Source organism: Salvelinus fontinalis, chromosome 21 (assembly GCF_029448725.1).
Source record: "Salvelinus fontinalis isolate EN_2023a chromosome 21, ASM2944872v1, whole genome shotgun sequence".
In the NCBI taxonomy this organism is placed as follows: domain Eukaryota; kingdom Metazoa; phylum Chordata; class Actinopteri; order Salmoniformes; family Salmonidae; genus Salvelinus; species Salvelinus fontinalis.
This window is the reverse complement of record NC_074685.1, coordinates 107,501-128,372: the sequence shown is the minus strand read 5'-3', so window position 1 is coordinate 128,372 and position 20,872 is coordinate 107,501. Positions and strand designations below refer to the sequence as shown.

Genomic DNA, 20,872 nt, shown 5'->3' with positions numbered 1-20,872 from the left:
GGTGGAGACAGTAACAGTACTATAGACTAGATAAAGGGTCCAGGGTGGAGACAGTACTATAGACTAGATAAAGGGTCCAGGGTGGAGACAGTACTATAGACTAGATAAAGGGTCCAGGGTGGAGACAGTAACAGTACTATAGACTAGATAAAGGGTCCAGGATGGAGACAGTACTATAGACTAGATAAAGGGTCCAGGGTGGAGACAGTACTATAGACTAGATAAAGGGTCCAGGATGGAGACAGTAACAGTACTATAGACTAGATAAAGGGTCCAGGGTGGAGACAGTACTATAGACTAGATAAAGGGTCCAGGGTGGAGACAGTAACAGTACTATAGACTAGATAAAGGGTCCAGGATGGAGACAGTAACAGTACTATAGACTAGATAAAGGGTCCAGGGTGGAGACAGTAACAGTAATTAAGACTAGATAAAGGGTCCAGGGTGGAGACAGTAACAGTACTATAGACTAGATAAAGTGTCCAGGGTGGAGACAGTAACAGTACTATAGACTAGATAAAGGGTCCAGGGTGGCGACAGTACTATAGACTAGATAAAGGGTCCAGGGTGGAGACAGTAACAGTACTATAGACTAGATAAAGGGTCCAGGGTGGAGACAGTACTATAGACTAGATAAAGGGTCCAGGATGGAGACAGTACTATAGACTAGATAAAGGGTCCAGGGTGGAGACAGTACTATAGACTAGATAAAGGGTCCAGGGTGGAGACAGTACTATAGACTAGATAAAGGGTCCAGGGTGGAGACAGTAACAGTACTATAGACTAGATAAAGGGTCCAGGGTGGAGACAGTAACAGTACTATAGACTAGATAAAGGGTCCAGGGTGGAGACAGTAATAGTACTATAGACTAGATAAAGGGTCCAGGGTGGAGACAGTACTATAGACTAGATAAAGGGTCCAGGGTGGAGACAGTAACAGTACTATAGACTAGATAAAGGGTCCAGGGTGGAGACAGTACTATAGACTAGATAAAGGGTCCGGGGTGGAGACAGTACTATAGACTAGATAAAGGGTCCAGGGTGGAGACAGTACTATAGACTAGATAAAGGGTCCAGGATGGAGACAGTAACAGTACTATAGACTAGATAAAGGGTCCAGGGTGGAGACAGTACTATAGACTAGATAAAGGGTCCAGGATGGAGACAGTAACAGTACTATAGACTAGATAAAGGGTCCAGGGTGGAGACAGTAATAGTACTATAGACTAGATAAAGGGTCCAGGGTGGAGACAGTAACAGTACTATAGACTAGATAAAGGGTCCAGGATGGAGACAGTAACAGTACTATAGACTAGATAAAGGGTCCAGGGTGGAGACAGTAACAGTACTATAGACTAGATAAAGGGTCCAGGATGGAGACAGTAACAGTACTATGGACTAGATAAAGGGTCCAGGGTGGAGACAGTACTATAGACTAGATAAAGGGTCCAGGATGGAGACAGTACTATAGACTAGATAAAGGGTCCAGGATGGAGACAGTACTGTAGACTAGATAAAGGGTCCAGGGTGGAGACAGTACTATAGACTAGATAAAGGGTCCAGGGTGGAGACAGTAACAGTACTATAGACTAGATAAAGGGTCCAGGATGGAGACAGTACTATAGACTAGATAAAGGGTCCAGGATGGAGACAGTAACAGTACTATAGACTAGATAAAGGGTCCAGGGTGGAGACAGTAACAGTACTATAGACTAGATAAAGGGTCCAGGGTGGAGACAGTAATAGTACTATAGACTAGATAAAGGGTCCAGGGTGGAGACAGTAACAGTACTATAGACTAGATAAAGGGTCCAGGATGGAGACAGTAACAGTACTATAGACTAGATAAAGGGTCCAGGGTGGAGACAGTACTATAGACTAGATAAAGGGTCCAGGGTGGAGACAGTAACAGTACTATAGACTAGATAAAGGGTCCAGGATGGAGACAGTACTATAGACTAGATAAAGGGTCCAGGGTGGAGACAGTACTATAGACTAGATAAAGGGTCCAGGATGGAGACAGTAACAGTACTATAGACTAGATAAAGGGTCCAGGATGGAGACAGTACTATAGACTAGATAAAGGGTCCAGGGTGGAGACAGTAACAGTACTATAGACTAGATAAAGGGTCTAGGGTGGAGACAGTAACAGTACTATAGACTAGATAAAGGGTCCAGGGTGGAGACAGTACTATAGACTAGATAAAGGGTCCAGGGTGGAGACAGTACTATAGACTAGATAAAGGGTCCAGGGTGGAGACAGTACTATAGACTAGATAAAGGGTCCAGGGTGGAGACAGTAATAGTACTATAGACTAGATAAAGGGTCCAGGGTGGAGACAGTTTTATAGACTAGATAAAGGGTCCAGGGTGGAGACAGTAACAGTACTATAGACTAGATAAAGGGTCCAGGGTGGAGACAGTAACAGTACTATAGACTAGATAAAGGGTCCAGGGTGGAGAGAGTAACAGTACTATAGACTAGATAAAGGGTCCAGGATGGAGACAGTAACAGTACTATAGACTAGACAAAGGGTCCAGGATGGAGACAGTAACAGTACTATAGACTAGATAAATGGTCCAGGGTGGAGACAGTAACAGTACTATAGACTAGAAAAAGGGTCCAGGGTGGAGACAGTACTATAGACTAGATAAAGGGTCCAGGATGGAGACAGTACTATAGACTAGATAAAGGGTCCAGGGTGGAGACAGTAACAGTACTATAGACTAGATAAAGGGTCCAGGGTGGAGACAGTACTATAGACTAGATAAAGGGTCCAGGGTGGAGACAGTAACAGTACTATAGACTAGATAAAGGGTCCAGGGTGGAGACAGTACTATAGACTAGATAAAGGGTCCAGGGTGGAGACAGTAATAGTACTATAGACTAGATAAAGGGTCCAGGGTGGAGACAGTACTACAGACTAGATAAAGGGTCCAGGGTGGAGACAGTACTATAGACTAGATAAAGGGTCCAGGGTGGAGACAGTACTATAGACTAGATAAAGGGTCCAGGGTGGAGACAGTACTATAGACTAGATAAAGGGTCCAGGGTGGAGACAGTACTATAGACTAGATAAAGGGTCCAGGATTGAGACAGTACTATAGACTAGATAAAGGGTCCAGGGTGGAGACAGTAACAGTACTATAGACTAGATAAAGGGTCCAGGGTGGAGACAGTACTATAGACTAGATAAAGGGTCCAGGGTGGAGACAGTAACAATACTATAGACTAGATAAAGGGTCCAGGGTGGAGTCAGTAACAGTACTATAGACTAGATAAAGGGTCCAGGGTGGAGACAGTAACAGTACTATAGACTAGATAAAGGGTCCAGGGTGGAGACAGTACTATAGACTAGATAAAGGGTCCAGGATGGAGACAGTACTATAGACTAGATAAAGGGTCCAGGGTGGAGACAGTAACAGTACTATAGACTAGATAAAGGGTCCAGGGTGGAGACAGTACTATAGACTAGATAAAGGGTCCAGGGTGGAGACAGTACTATAGACTAGATAAAGGGTCCAGGTTGGAGACAGTAACAGTACTATAGACTAGATAAAGGGTCCAGGGTGGAGACAGTACCAGTACTATAGACTAGATAAAGGGTCCAGGGTGGAGACAGAACTATAGACTAGATAAAGGGTCCAGGGTGGAGACAGTACTATAGACTAGATAAAGGGTCCAGGGTGGAGACAGTAACAGTACTATAGACTAGATAAAGGGTCCAGGGTGGAGACAGTACTATAGACTAGATAAAGGGTCCAGGGTGGAGACAGTAACAGTACTATAGACTAGATAAAGGGTCCAGGGTGGAGACAGTACTATAGACTAGATAAAGGGTCCAGGGTGGAGACAGTAACAGTACTATAGACTAGATAAAGGGTCCAGGGTGGAGACAGTAACAGTACTATAGACTAGATAAAGGGTCCAGGGTGGAGACAGTACTATAGACTAGATAAAGGGTCCAGGGTGGAGACAGTAACAGTACTATAGACTAGATAAAGGGTCCAGGGTGGAGACAGTACTATAGACTAGATAAAGGGTCCAGGGTGGAGACAGTAACAGTACTATAGACTAGATAAAGGGTCCAGGGTGGAGACAGTAACAGTACTATAGACTAGATAAAGGGTCCAGGGTGGAGACAGTACTATAGACTAGATAAAGGGTCCAGGGTGGAGACAGTAACAGTACTATAGACTAGATAAAGGGTCCAGGGTGGAGACAGTAACAGTACTATAGACTAGATAAAGGGTCCAGGGTGGAGACAGTACTATAGACTAGATAAAGGGTCCAGGGTGGAGACAGTACTATAGACTAGATAAAGGGTCCAGGGTGGAGACAGTACTATAGACTAGATAAAGGGTCCAGGGTGGAGACAGTACTATAGACTAGATAAAGGGTCCAGGGTGGAGACAGTAACAGTACTATAGACTAGATAAAGGGTCCAGGGTGGAGACAGTACTATAGACTAGATAAAGGGTCCAGGGTGGAGACAGTAACAGTACTATAGACTAGATAAAGGGTCCAGGGTGGAGACAGTAACAGTACTATAGACTAGATAAAGGGTCCAGGGTGGAGACAGTAACAGTACTATAGACTAGATAAAGGGTCCAGGGTGGAGACAGTCCTATAGACTAGATAAAGGGTCCAGGGTGGAGACAGTAATAGTACTATAGACTAGATAAAGGGTCCAGGGTGGAGACAGTACTATAGACTAGATAAAGGGTCCAGGGTGGAGACAGTAACAGTACTATAGACTAGATAAAGGGTCCAGGGTGGAGACAGTACTATAGACTAGATAAAGGGTCCAGGGTGGAGACAGTAACAGTACTATAGACTAGATAAAGGGTCCAGGGTGGAGACAGTAACAGTACTATAGACTAGATAAAGGGTCCAGGGTGGAGACAGTAACAGTACTATAGACTAGATAAAGGGTCCAGGGTGGAGACAGTAACAGTACTATAGACTAGATAAAGGGTCCAGGGTGGAGACAGTAACAGTACTATAGACTAGATAAAGGGTCCAGGGTGGAGACAGTACTATAGACTAGATAAAGGGTCCAGGGTGGAGACAGTAACAGTACTATAGACTAGATAAAGGGTCCAGGGTGGAGACAGTACTATAGACTAGATAAAGGGTCCAGGGTGGAGACAGTAACAGTACTATAGACTAGATAAAGGGTCCAGGGTGGAGACAGTAACAGTACTATAGACTAGATAAAGGGTCCAGGGTGGAGACAGTAACAGTACTATAGACTAGATAAAGGGTCCAGGGTGGAGACAGTACTATAGACTAGATAAAGGGTCCAGGGTGGAGACAGTAACAGTACTATAGACTAGATAAAGGGTCCAGGGTGGAGACAGTAACAGTACTATAGACTAGATAAAGGGTCCAGGGTGGAGACAGTAACAGTACTATAGACTAGATAAAGGGTCCAGGGTGGACACAGTACTATAGACTAGATAAAGGGTCCAGGGTGGAGACAGTAACAGTACTATAGACTAGATAAAGGGTCCAGGGTGGAGACAGTAATAGTACTATAGACTAGATAAAGGGTCCAGGGTGGAGACAGTACTATAGACTAGATAAAGGGTCCAGGGTGGAGACAGTACTATAGACTAGATAAAGGGTCCAGGGTGGAGACAGTACTATAGACTAGATAAAGGGTCCAGGGTGGAGACAGTACTATAGACTAGATAAAGGGTCCAGGGTGGAGACAGTAACAGTACTATAGACTAGATAAAGGGTCCAGGGTGGAGACAGTACTATAGACTAGATAAAGGGTCCAGGGTGGAGACAGTAACAGTACTATAGACTAGATAAAGGGTCCAGGGTGGAGACAGTACTATAGACTAGATAAAGGGTCCAGGGTGGAGACAGTACTATAGACTAGATAAAGGGTCCAGGGTGGAGACAGTACTATAGACTAGATAAAGGGTCCAGGGTGGAGACAGTAACAGTACTATAGACTAGATAAAGGGTCCAGGGTGGAGACAGTACTATAGACTAGATAAAGGGTCCAGGGTGGAGACAGTAACAGTACTATAGACTAGATAAAGGGTCCAGGGTGGAGACAGTACTATAGACTAGATAAAGGGTCCAGGGTGGAGACAGTACTATAGACTAGATAAAGGGTCCAGGGTGGAGACAGTAACAGTACTATAGACTAGATAAAGGGTCCAGGGTGGAGACAGTACTATAGACTAGATAAAGGGTCCAGGATGGAGACAGTACTATAGACTAGATAAAGGGTCCAGGATGGAGACAGTAACAGTACTTCTGTTCTTACCTGTGATCCGTCCGTTGGTCTCCATGGGGGGTTGCCAGCTAATCAGAATAGCTCTGGGTCTCCCCTCACGACTGATGACCGTCAGGTCCTTGGGGGCGGAGCTGGGGGCTGTCAGCCAATCAGGGTAGGAGAGAAAGAGGAAGTAAGGGTCAGAAGTCAAGTGTATACCACCAACAACATCGGTCCTAATTCTGTCATCACGTCATCACACACTGATGCTCATTTGAGGCATAATTAATCCTGAGGTTGAATTAATCCTGAGGTTTAATTTGATCCTCCAAGTACAGTAAACTGCCATAGCAGAGGCTGCATGGTCCTCAAAGGTAGACTCGGTGAAACGGCGTTGCTACGAGCAGCATCACAGATATTGAGATTGAGAGAGATGCAAGACTTCACACAGTCACACACAGTACCTGCGCATGTGCACGGGTTCGCTTCACCCTGTTCAAAAGCCTGGTAGCCAGGGCATGAAAACAGAGGACAAGTTGAGCATCGCGCTTCACCGCTCTTAGTTGTTGCAGAAATGTACCCATGCTGTTAACCTTCTGTATCTATGTCATATCGCTGAGTCTACCTTTAATTGGCCAGACAAAACGGGCCAATTGCATCTATCGATGGCAACCAGATGATCTCTCGTTAAACCATCAATATGTGCTAGATCTCTCGTTACAAACATTATTGGTCACCTGATTATCTCTCCCTACAAGATGATGGCGGTGTTATCTTAGTCCTCCTTGTTACCACCATCAATATGTGCTATATTCACCTATACAGCTGATCTCTCGTTACAAACATTATTGGTCACCTGATTATCTCTCCCTACAAGATGATGTCGGTGTTATCTTAGTCCTCCTTGTTACCACCATCAATATGTGCTATATTCACCTATACAGCTGATCTCTCGTTACAAACATTATTGGTCACCTGATTATCTCTCCCTACAAGATGATGTCGGTGTTATCTTAGTCCTCCTTGTTACCACCATCAATATGTGCTATATTCACCTATACAGCTGATCTCTCGTTACAAACATTATTGGTCACCTGATTATCTCTCCCTACAAGATGATGTGGGTGTTATCTTAGTCCTCCTTGTTACCAAAGGCTGTTCTGATATGTTCAGCAGCTGGTTATCATAGGAATCTTGCTCGTTGAGCAGATTTAGTGCAGTTTAGCTATTTGACAATCATTCAACCGAAATAATGTATTTCCTCCTCTACCACGGCAAATCTGTGGCAATTTACTCCGACACGTTGCGAACACGTTGCGAACACGATGCGAACACGTTGTGAACACGTTGTGAACACGTTGTGAACACGTTGTGAATACGTTGCGAACACGTTGCGAACACGTTGCGAACACGTTGTGAACACGTTGTGAACACGTTGTGAATACGTTGTGAACACGATGCGAACACGTTGTGAACACGTTGTGAACACGTTGTGAACACGTTGCGAACACGTTGCGAACACGTTGCGAACACGTTGCGAACACGTTGCGAACACGTTGTGAACACGTTGTGAACACGTTGTGAACACGTTGTGAACACGTTGTGAACACGTTGCGAACACGTTGTGAACACGTTGTATGAAGGAAAACTAAGGGTGTAGCCAACTCATATTATTGTATTTGTTTCCAATTTATGTCAAATCCATTAAATACAACTGTCTTAAAAGAAAATGGTCTGACATGGTCATTTCTTATCAAGAACAGAGGTAAAATATCCCCGGACACTCGATATATAAAATGTTTAACTATTTTAAATATATATTTTTTTACCTTTATTTAACTAGGCAAGTCAGTTAAGAACAAATTCTTATTTACTATGACAACCAACACCTGCCAAACCCAGATGACGCTGGGCCAATTGTGCGCCGCCCTATATATCCCCAATATATCACAGCCAGTTGTGATACAGCCTGGAATTGAACCAGGGTGTCTGTAGTGATGCCTCAAGCACTGAGATGCAGTCAATTGTGTGTAGACAATACCCATAATTGTCTGTATACTTCTGGTCTTCTTTGGACACTGTGTTAACTAACCTCCAGACGAGCTTCAATACCATACAACTCTCCTTCCGTGGCCTCCAACTGCAAGTAAAACTAAATGCATCATCAACAACCGATCGCTGCCCGCCCGTCCAGCATCACTACTCTGGACGGTTCTGACTTAGAATATGTGGACAACTACAAATACCTAGGTGTCTGGCTAGACTGTAAACTCTCCTTCCAGACTCACATTAAGCATCTCCAATCCAAAATTAAATCTAGAATCGGCTTCCTATTTCGCCAACAAAGCATCCTTCACTCATGCTGCCAAACATACCCTCGTAAAACTGACCATCCTACCGATTCTTGACTTCGGCGATGTCATTTACAAAATAACATTCAACACTCTACTCAGCAAATTGGATGCAGTCTATCACAGTGCCATCCGTTTTGTCACCAAAGCCCCATATACTACCCACCACTGTATGCTCTCGTTGGCTGGCCCTCGCTTCATATTCGTCGCCAAACCCACTGGCTCCAGGTCATCTATAAGTCTTTGCTAGGTAAAGCCCCACCTTATCTCAGCTCGCTGGTCACCTTAGCAACACCCACCCGTAGCACACGCTCCAGCGGGTGTATCTTACTGTTCACCCCCAAAAGCCAATTCCTCCTTTGGCTGCCTTTGCTTCCAGATCTCTGCTGCCGATGACTGGAACGAATTGCAAAAATCACTGAAGCTGGAGACTCATATCTCCCTCACTAACTTTAAGCATCAGCTGTCAGGGCAGCTCACAGATCACTGCACCTGTACACGGCCCATCTGTAAATTGCCCATACAACTACCTCATCCCCATACTGTTATTTATTTATTTTTGCTCATTTGCACCCCAGTATCTCTACTTGCACATTCATCTTCTGCACATCTACCATTCCAGTGTTTAATTGCTATATTGTAATTATTTCGCCACCATGGCCTATTTATTGCCTTACCTGCCTTATCCTACCTCATTTGCACACACTGTATATAGACTTTCTCTATTGTATTATTGACTGTATGTTTGTTTAATCCATGTGTAACTCTGTGTTGTTGTTTGTGTCGCACTGCTTTGCTTTATCTTGGCCAGGTCACAGTTGTAAATGAGAACTTGTTCTCAATTGGCCTACCTGGTTAAATAAAGGTGAAATAAAATATAAAAAATATAAAATATAAGTAATTTAATCAATTTTAGAATAAGGCTGTAAAGTTTTTTTTTAAATGAAAAAGGGAAAGGATCTGAATAAGGAATTGTACTGTGTATATTATATTATTTTAAGGTGAAACGTTTGCATGAAATACAGGCCATCTACTATTTTCTTATACTGTAATAAGTATTTTACCATTCATCAGCCTCACCGGTTTCCAAAGCTCCTGATAGGTCGATATTTCATAGGGGGCAGGAGTAGAGAACACAGACTATCTGTCTGTTATCATAATCACTTGACACGGTAACAACGAGAAATCAACTGATTGGCTGGTTTTGTCACGCAAAAACCACCTATCTTTGTGATTGTCTCCACCCCCCTCCAGGTGTTGCCCAGCTTCCCCATTATCCCCTGGGTATTTATACCTGTGTCCTCTGTTTGTCTGTTGCCAATTTGTTTTGTTCGGAGAACCTACCAGTGGTTTGTTCCCTGCTCCCGCCTGTTCCTTGCTCATGTTTTCTAGTTTCCCGGTTCTGACCGTTCTGCCTGACCTGAGCCTGCCTGTCGTCCTGTACCTTTGCCCCACTACTCTGGATTACCGACCTCTGCCAGCCCTGACCCTGAGCCTGCCTGTCGTCCTGTACCTTGCCCCCATTACTCTGGATTACCGACCTCTGCCAGCCCTGACCCTGATCCTGCCTGTCGTCCTGTACCTTTGCCCCATTACTCTGGATTACCGATCTCTGCCAGCCCTGACCCTGAGCCTGCCTGTCGTCCTGTACCTTTGCCCCATTACTCTGGATTACCGATCTCTGCCAGCCCTGACCCTGAGCCTGCCTGTCGTCCTGTACCTTTGCCCCATTACTCTGGATTACCGATCTCTGCCTGCCCTGACCCTGATCCTGCCTGTCGTCCTGTACCTTTGCCCCATTACTCTGGATTACCGACCTCTGCCTGCCCTGACCCTGAGCCCGTCTGCTGTTCTGGTGCCTTACACCCTTTCTGGATTATGGACCCCTGCCTGCCTTGACCTGTTGTTTGCCTGTCCCTGTTTTAAAGAATAAACTTTAGTTTTTTCACCACTGTCTGCACCCGGGTCATACCTTAAAACGTGGTAGGTTTTTTTCTTATGGGTTTTTTGGTTGCAAGCCAGTTTGCTTTAACACACAGGTCCATGTAATCTCCAGGTTTAATGAAATCCAACGGTAATGTTGCACAGTGCTACATTCTTCCTGCTGGTTGCAACGCACCCCCAGGAGACCTTCTAACAACATGGTCTGTTATTGACCAAACAAAAGAGACCGTGTTTTGTAGACTTATTGACAAAAGGAATTCCAAAAACATGTGTCGCTGTGTAATGAAATGGGATCTGTGAACAGGCTTCCCTGATTGCAGCATAACCATACAGTCCAAAAGGGTTCTTAGGCTGTCCCCTTAGGAGAACCCTTTTTAGTTCCAGGTAGAAGCCTTTTGGGTTCCAGGTAGAAGCCTTTTGGGTTCCATGTAGAACCCTCTGTGGAAAGGGTTCTACCAAGAAGAGGAAATGGTTCTACCTGGAAGTGGAACGGGTTCTACCAGGAACTAAAAAGGGTTCTACCTGGAAGTGGAAAGGGTCCTACCTGGAAGTGGAAGGGCTCTACCAGGATCTAAAAAGGGTTCTACCAGGAATTAAAAAGGGTTCAACCTGGAACTATAAAGGGTTCTACCAGAAACTAAAAAAGGGTTCTACCTGGAACTAAAAAGGGTTGTACCTGGAACTAAAAAGGGTTCTACCTAGAACAAAAAGGGTTCTAACTGGAAGTGGAAAGGGTCCTGCCTGGAGGTGGGAAGGGCTCTACCAGGATCTAAAAAGTGTTCTACCTGGAACTAAAAAGGTTTCTACCAGGAATTAAAAAGGGTTCAACCTGGAACTAAACAGGGTTCTACCTGGATGTGGAAAGGGTTCTACCAGGAACTAAAACATGTTCTACCTGGAACTATAAAGGGTTCTACCAGGAACTAAAAAAGGGTTCTACCTGGAACTAAAATAGGGTTCTACCTGGAACTAAAAAGTGTTCTACTAGGAATTGAAAAGGGTTCTACCTGAAACTAAAAGTCGTTTTACCTGGAACAAAAAGTGTTCTACCTGAAACAGAAAAGGGTTCTACCTGGAACTAAAAGGGTTCTACCTGGAACCAAAGGGGTTCTACCTGTAACTAAAAATGGTGCTATCTGGAACTAAAAAGGGTTCTACCTGGAAATAAAAAGGATTCTACCTGGAACTAAAAAGGGTTGTACCTGGAACTAAAAAGGGTTCTACCTAGAACAAAAAAGGGTTCTACCTGGAACTAAAAAGGGTTCTACCTGGAAGTGGAAAGGGTCCTACCTGGAAGTGGAAAGGGTTCTACCAGGAACTAAAAAGTGTTCTACCAGGAACTAAAAAGTGTTCTACCAGAAACTAAAAAGGGTTCTACCTGGAAATAAAGAGGGTTCTAACTGGAAGTGGAAAGGGTTCTACCAGCAACTAAAAAGTGTTCTACCAGGAACTAAAAAGTGTTCTACCAGGAACTAAAAAGGGTTCTACCTGGAACTAAAGAGGGTTATACCTGTAAGTGGAAAGGGTTCTACCAGGAACTAAAAAGTGTTCTACCTGGAACTAAAAAGGGTTCTACCCGGAACTAAAAAGGGTTCCTCAAGGGATTCTCATATGAGGACAGTGGAAGAAAGAATTCTTTTAGGTTATTTTTTTCTGAGTGTCGCTTACACACGTTCCTGAGACCAATACTCTCCGCTGAACGCATGAAACTAAATTAAACATCAAAATCTTTGTTTGAAAAGCACTACCCCAGGACTTCCAATCCAACAAACAGTTGTGTGTTTTTTTATTGAAACGGGTTGAATTTCTAACTACGTTTGTTCTTACATCAAACCCTTCTCATATGCTCCTGTGTGTCCATTGCCAACACATGGACCCATCAAAGACTCAGTGGTGCATCAAAACTAGTGCGCTATGAAGGGAATAGGGTTCCATAGGACTCTGGTCAAAACTAGTGCATTACATAGGGAATAGGGTTCCATAGGACTCTGGTCAAAAGTAGTGCACTACATACGGAATAGGGTTCCATAGGACTCTGGTCAAAAGTAGTGCACTACATAGGGAATAGGGTTCCACAGGACTCTGGTCAAAAGTAGTGCACTACATAGGGAATAGGGTTCCATAGGACTCTGGTCAAAAGTAGTGCACTACATAGGGAATAGGGTTCCATAGGACTCTGGTCAAAAGTAGTGCACTATATAGGGAATATGGTGTAATTTGGGACACACAGGTGTGTAACACCAAAAGGGAACTGGTATCGGAGCCGACTACGATTAAGAGTCTGATGCAACAAAGCTTTCCACAGCAGCACATTATACTAAAAAGCATTGAATGTCAACGTATTTCTAAAAAGGATTGGGTTGACAAATGAATGTAGACATTTAGAAAGTACACGCTGTACTATTTCATAAGGATAATTGGAGTCGCAGCGAATAAATATAATTTGGCGTGGTGGCGATGACAGACTGCATGGTAGTTATTTTTCAGAGAGAGAGAGACAAAAGGAGAGGTCAATATGGTGAGAAAGAGAGAGAGAGACAGAGAAAAAGAGACAGAGAGAGACAGAGAGAAAGAGAGAGAGAGAGAGAGAGAGAGAGAGAGAGAGAGAGAAAGAGACAGAGACAGAGAGAGACAGAGAGACAGAGAGAGAGAGAGAGAGAGACAGAGAGAGAGAGACAGAGAGAGCGAGAGAGACAGAGAGAGAGAGAGAGAGAGAGAGAGAGAGAGACAGAGAGAGCGAGAGAGACAGAGAGAGAGAGAGAGAGAGAGACAGCGAGAGAAAGATAGAAAGACAGAGACAGAGAGATACAGCGAGAGAAAGAGAGAGAGAGAGATGAGACAGAGAGAGACAAAAGGATGATGGTGAGAAAGAGAAAGAGAAAGAGAAAGAAAGAGATAACGGAGACAGAGACAGGGTGTGGTAGATACTGTAGAAAGAGAGAGATAACGGAGACAGAGACAGGGTGTGGTAGATACTGTAGAAAGAGAGAGATAACGGAGACAGAGACAGGGTGTGGTAGATACTGTAGATAGAGAGAGATAACGGAGACAGAGACAGGGTGTGGTAGATACTGTAGATAGAGAGAGATAACGGAGACATAGACAGGGTGTGGTAGATACTGTAGATAGAGAGAGATAACGGAGACAGAGACAGGGTGTGGTAGATACTGTAGATAGAGAGAGATAACGGAGACAGAGACAGGGTGTGGTAGATACTGTAGAAAGAGAGAGAGAGGACTCACCTGCTTCGTAAGTGGTGGCATGAGCGGTCATACTCCACGTGCTAGACTTGCGGCCCTTGGTAACCATGACAGCGAACTCGTACATGGTGTTGGGCTTGAGGCCAGTGACGGTGTGGCTGAGGGCTGTTGTGTCTGCAGACTAGAGAACGAAAACAGGAAGTGAGTTCAACAATGGTTCTGTTGCTTAGTAACAATTTCAGTCGAACGATTGTAACGAACATTTCAAAATGTGATAGTGAAAACATCAAAGAGCAAAATGTGTTAAGAATTACCGTGGCATTTCTACGGCAATAATCACTTATATATACGTTTTTATATATAACTTATATTCATACTACGCCTAATATAAAGCCAACATGGCCACGTGGTTAATAGTAGTGGCAGTTTAGACCTGAAACAGACACTTACATTAGCCACAAACTACCTTCTCAGACTGTTAGCTAACGTTAAGGAATGGTCACAGCTTACACTAAACAAACGGGATATGTTAGTTAACGTTAAGGAATGGTCACAGCTTACACTAAACAAATGGGATATGTTAGTTAACGTTAAGGAATGGTCACAGCTTACACTAAACAAATGGGATATGTTAGTTAACGTTGGGGAATGGTCACAGCTTACACTAAACAAACAGGATATGTTAGCTAACGTTAAGGAATGGTCACAGCTTACACTAAACAAACGGGATATGTTAGTTAACGTTAAGGAATGGTCACAGCTTACACTAAACAAATGGGATATGTTAGGTAACGTTAAGGAATGGTCACAGCTTACACTAAACAAACGGGATATGTTAGCTAACGTTAAGGAATGGTCACAGCTTACACTAAACAAATGGGATATGTTAGCTAACGTTGGGGAATGGTCACAGCTTACACTAAACAAACAGGATATGTTAGCTAACGTTAAGGAATGGTCACAGCTTACACTAAACAAACGGGATATGTTAGTTAACGTTAAGGAATGGTCACAGCTTACACTAAACAAATGGGATATGTTAGGTAACGTTAAGGAATGGTCACAGCTTACACTAAACAAACGGGATATGTTAGCTAACGTTGGGGAATGGTCACAGCTTACACTAAACAAATGGGATATGTTAGCTAACATTGGGGAATGGTCACAGCTTACACTAAACAAATGGGATATGTTAGCTAACATTGGGGAATGGTCACAGCTTACAGAAAACAAATGGGATATGTTAGCTAACGTTGGGGAATGGTCACAGCTTACACTAAACAAATGGGATATGTTAGCTAATGTTTGCAAATTATATCCCTTGAACGTACCGAGTGTAACGTCAAAAATGATTCTGCCAGAAACCCACATCAGTGTGGAGGCTTTTCATAAGGTGTTTTCCTCTGTGCTTTGTACTTTTTTTAAACTGTACCCATTTTTAACCCTTAATAAAATACATGAAGTCAAGAGAGAACAGTAGAGTGTAAGGAGAAACCGGGCTTTGTTTCATAAGAAAACAAGCTTTTTAACGAGCAATCAAGCAACTCTCACGGCAGAACCCCACAGCAGCAAGTAACGTCTCTTTAAACGAGCAGGCAAATACAAAGTGAGTTGTAGTCAACCAGTTTGTTACAGGTATCCATAAATAGAAGCAAAAACTCTAACCAAACCACCTGAAGACTGTAGCAAACCAGTAGGCAAGAGCAGACAGACAGACAGACAGACAGACAGACAGACAGACAGACAGACAGACAGACAGACAGACAGACAGACAGACAGACAGACAGACAGACAGACAGACAGACAGACAGACAGACAGACAGACAGACAGACAGACAGACAGACAGACAGACAGACAGACAGACAGACAGACAGACAGACAGACAGACAGACAGACAGACAGACAGACAGACAGACAGACAGACAGACAGACAGACAGACAGACAGACAGACAGACAGACAGACAGACAGACAGACAGACAGACAGACAGACAGACAGACAGACAGACAGACAGACAGACAGACAGACAGACAGACAGACAGACAGACAGACAGACCGACAGACCGACAGACCGACAGACCGACAGACCGACAGACCGACAGACCGACAGACCGACAGACCGACAGACCGACAGACCGACAGACCGACAGACCGACAGACCGACAGACCGACAGACCGACAGACCGACAGACCGACAGACCGACAGACCGACAGACCGACAGACCGACAGACCGACAGACCGACCGACCGACCGACCGACCGACCGACCGACCGACCGACCGACCGACCGACCGACCGACCGACCGACCGACCGACCGACAGACCGACAGACCGACAGACCGACCGACCGACCGACCGACCGACAGACCGACAGACCGACAGACCGACCGACCGACAGACCGACAGACCGACAGACCGACAGACCGACCGACCGACCGACCGACCGACCGACCGACCGACCGACAGACCGACCGACCGACCGACCGACCGACCGACCGACCGACCGACCGACCGACCGACCGACCGACCGACCGACCGACCGACCGACCGACCGACCGACCGACCGACCGACCGACCGACCGACCGACCGACCGACCGACCGACCGACCGACCGACCGACAGACCGACAGACCGACAGACCGACAGACCGACAGACCGACAGACCGACAGACCGACCGACCGACCGACCGACCGACAGACAGACAGACAGACCCCCACCTAAATCCTTACCTTGAACTTCCCGCTAGTGGAGTAGCTGGTCTTCCACTTGACAGAGTAGTAGCGGACCTCAGTGGTCTTCTGGTTCTTGGTCATGGAGTTGTCTGCCCAGCTGACCCTGACAGAGTCTGGGGTCAAGGCCACGGCCTGGACACCTACTGGGGGGATCATGGGTGTGGATGTATCTGGTATGGGAGTAGGATATTTATCAAACAGATGGAACAGATCGTCGTCTGACGGGTCAATGGGGTCTGGATGTGGATTGACGTGATCACGCCCAACACACACAGTGGATTTAGTTTCATGGAATGAATATTTATTTAACATGCAAAGTGATAGGAGTTACATGCAACCAACAGTGAGTCATGGATGAACCATGGAAATAAGAAAAGTGAGTGAGTGAGTGAGTGAGTGAAAAATGAGGAAAGGAGAGATGAGAAGAGGAAAGATGAGGAGAGGAAAGATGAGGAGAGGAGAGGAAAGGGAAAGATGAGGAGAGGAAAGGAAAGGGAAAGATGAGGAGAGGAAAGGAAAGGGAAAGATGAGGAGAGGAAAGGACAGATGATGAAAGGAAATATGAGGAGAGGAGAGGAAAGATGAGGAGAGGAAAGGAAATATGAGGAAAGGAAAGATGAGGAGAGGAAAGGAAATATGAGGAGAGGAAAGCAAAGATGAGGAGAGGAAAGCAAAGATGAGGAGAGGAAAGGAAAGGTGAGGAGAGGAAAGGAGAGATGAGGAAAGGAGAGATGAGGAGAGGAGAGGAAAGGAAAGATGAGGGGAGGAAAGGAAAGATGAGGGGAGGAAAGGAAAGATGAGGGGAGGAAAGGAAAGATGAGGGGAGGAAAGATGAGGAGAGGAAAGGAAAGATGAGGAGAGGAAAGGAGAGGAGGGGAAGAAAAGATGGACAGAGAAGAAGAGTACAGAGAGTAGAAAGTAATTACACACCAGAACCTCCTGCTTAATAAGGACACTACTAAGTCAACTACCAGTGAACTACTAGTTTCACTAGTTAACTAGTGTTAACTACCACTTATAACTACAGCCACAACTAAGAGCAGAGCAAACAGGTAGTTAGAGACAAAGGCTAAAGCTAACTAGCTATTAAAACACAGTAACTAGCTAACCAGTGGGTTAAGTTGATATTCAAAACATCTGTCAGAATTGTACATCTACTGCAGTTAAAGCCAAAAAGTTGGTCTATTTTACATATATGCTAATGTCTTAAAGGGGACAGACAGATAGATGTCGACACGTGAAGGATCAAGGTACACCTCAGTTTGACACTAGAATGAATGTCTGCAACGCGTTGTCAACAACAGAGACGTATTTCACCAAGACAAGACAAGAGACGGTATCCGGCCGCATCGGTGGTTAAACTCAGAGCCCCACATTAGAATACTGACGAACAACCAAAGACCGAACAAGAGGACTCGACCATACATCTTGTGGCTGCCGGCAGCATAATGTGAAAAACGTAGCTATTTCCATTTTGGTGAGTTGAATTAGTGGCTAAGCGTTGAGATGTGAGATGGATTGTTGGGAAGGAGGGAAGGAAGCTATCCATCTCTCTTCTCTCTCTTCCTCCTCTCAGTCGCTCCCTCCCACCCCCCCATGTCTCTCTCCTGTCTCTCTCTCCTGTCTCTCTCTCCTGTCTCTCTCTCCTGTCTCTCTCTCCTGTCTCTCTCTCTCTCTCTCTCTCTCTCTCTCTCTCTCTCTCTCTCTCTCTCTCTCTCTCTCTCTCTCTCTCTCTCTCTCTCTCTCTCTCTCTCTCTCTCTCTCTCTCTCTCTCTCTCTCTCTCTCTCTCTCTCTCTCTCTCTCTCTCTCTCTCTCTCTCTCTCTCTCTCTCTCTCTCTCTCTCTCTCTCTCTCTCTCTCTCTCTCTCTCTCTCTCTCCCTTTCTCTCTCTCTCTCCCTTTCTCTCTCCTTTCTCTCTCCTCTCTCTCCCTTTCTCTCTCCTCTCTCCCTCTCTCTCTCCCGCTCTCTCTCTCTCATCCATCTCTCTCTCTCTCTCTCTCATCCATCTCTCTCTCTCTCTCCATCTCTCTCCTCCTTTCTCTCTCTCTCCCCCCCTCTATCTCTCTCCTCTCTCTCCCTTTCTCTCTCCTCTCTCTCCCTCTCCCTCTCTCTCCCGCTCTCTCTCTCATCCATCTCTCTCTCTCTCTCTCCCTCCCTCTCTCTCTCCTGTCTCTTGCAGTGCCTGAGAGATACAGAAGATGAAATGGCTGACAGAGGGATGGGAATATATTTCCCTCTCGCTGCAGTGTTTATTGGCAAGCCTTCAACAAGGCGTTTTAATGCAGCTCGTAAAGATGTGAGCCAGCGTTAAATGCTGAATATCTCACAGCTATGAGGGCAGCGATTCAGACAAACAGTTAGGTCCCCACGAGGACAAAGGCTATTTTAGGCTTAGAGGTTTAGGGTTAGGGTTAGAAATAGGATTAGGGGCTAAGGTTAGGGTTGGGGAAATAGGATTTTGAATGGAAATCAATTGTAGGTCCCCACAAGGACAATTGTGTGTGTGTGTGTGTGTGTGTGTGTGTGTGTGTGTGTGTGTGTGTGTATATATGTGTGTGTGTGTGTGTGTGTGTGTGTGTGTGTGTGTGTGTGTGTGTGTGTGTTTCTGTGTCTGTGTGTTTCTGTGTGTGTGTGTGTGTGTGTGTGTCTTTCTGTGTGTGTGTGTGTGTGTGTGTGTGTGTGTGTGTGTGTGTGTGTGTGTGTGTGTGTGTGTGTGTGTGTGTGTGTGTGTGTGTGTGTGTGTGTGTGTGTGTGTGTGTGTGTCTTTTTCTTTTCATACTGGGGTCGTCTTTCTGTAGATGAGAGACTGTGCTGCAACCAACACACAGGTCTATTCTGACAGGATGGGATCTGTAGGTCCATTCTGACAGGATGGGATCTGTAGGTCTATTCTGACAGGATGGGATCTGTAGTTCTATTCTGACAGGATGGGATCTGTAGGTCTATTCTGACAGGATGGGATCTGTAGTTCTATTCTGACAGGATGGGATCTGTAGGTCTATTCTGAATCAATGGGTACATAATCATTACTTGATATGTCCAACAATGTATGTATCCAACTACAGACTGCCCCTTTACAGCAGTCGATCTCCATGTGATATATTACGCAGCATGGTGATCTACAGTACCAGTCAAACGTGATATATTACACAGCATGGTTGATCTTCAAGTGCAGTCGCAAAAACCATCAAAAGCTATGATGAAACTGGCTCTCAAGAGGATCGTCACAAGAAAAGGAAGATCCAGAGATATCTCTGCTGCAGAGGATACGTTCATTAGAGTTACCAGCCTCAGAAATTGCAGCCCAAATAAATGCCTCACAGAGTTCAAGTAACAAACACATCTCAACATCAACTGTTCAGAGGAGACTGTGTGAATCAGGCCTTCATGGTCGAATTGCTGCAAAGAAACCACTACTAAAGGACACCAATAATAAGAAGAGACTTGCTTGGGCCAAGAAACACGAGCAATGGACATTATACCGGTGGAAATCTGTCTTTTGGTCTGATGAGTCCAGATTTGAGATTTTTGGTTCCAAATGTGAAGCATGAAGGAGGTGTGTGCTTTGCTGGTGACACTGTCAGTGATTTATTTAGAATTCAAGGCACACTTAACCAGCATGGCTACCACAGCATTCTGCAGCGATACGCCATCCCATCTGGTTTGTGCTTAGTGGGACTATCATTTATTTTTCAACAGGACAATGACCCAACACACCTCCAGGCTGTGTAGGGGCTAGTTGACCAAGAAGGAGAGTGATGGAGTGCTGCATCAGATGACCCGGCCTCCATAATCATCCGACCTCAATACAGTTCAGATGGTTTGGGATGAGTTGGACAGCAGAGAAGGAAAAGCAGCCAACAAGTGCTCAGCATATGTGGGAACTCCTTCAAGACTGTTGGAAAAGCATTACTCATGAAGCTGGTTGAGAGAATGCCAAGAGTGTGCAAAGCTGACATCAAGGTAAAGGGTGTCTACTTTGAAGAATCTCAAATCTCAAATATATTTGTATTTGTTTAACACTTTTTTGGTTACTACAGGATTCCATATGTGTTATTTCATAGTTCTGATGTCTTCACTATTATTCTACAATGTAGAAAATAGTAAAAATAAAGAAAAACCCTGGAATGAGTAGGTGTGTCCACACTTTTGACCGGTACAGTATATGAATAAACCCTTAGCTGTTTAAAGCAGTCTGTATCTGTATGAACATCAAGAGAGTGTCGAGAATTGAGAGAATTTGAGTCGTGGCTGCCAGGCGGCAAGGAGCATGATGCTTTGATTTCATTTGGAGCAGATCAAAGCTGTGATCAGGCTTTCTCACCGGAGTATCCCTCCACAAAGCTGTGATCAGGCTTTCTCACCGGAGTGTCCCTCCACAAAGCTGTGATCCTTTATATATAT

At 44.9% G+C, this 20,872-nt stretch overlaps 1 protein-coding gene across 1 annotated transcript in view; it reads right to left on the bottom strand.

Annotated features, from left to right (window-relative positions):
* Window positions 1-20,872, bottom strand: part of LOC129819106 (netrin receptor DCC-like) — a 241,853-nt gene that overhangs the window by 125,619 nt on the left and 95,362 nt on the right. Inside the window, exons 12-14 of the mRNA XM_055875675.1 lie at window positions 16,466-16,704; window positions 13,777-13,915; window positions 6,291-6,398 (exon numbers count right to left, since the gene is read on the bottom strand). Of these exons, the coding sequence (XP_055731650.1) occupies window positions 6,291-6,398; window positions 13,777-13,915; window positions 16,466-16,704 (486 nt within the window). The remainder of the gene's footprint in view (window positions 1-6,290; window positions 6,399-13,776; window positions 13,916-16,465; window positions 16,705-20,872) is intronic.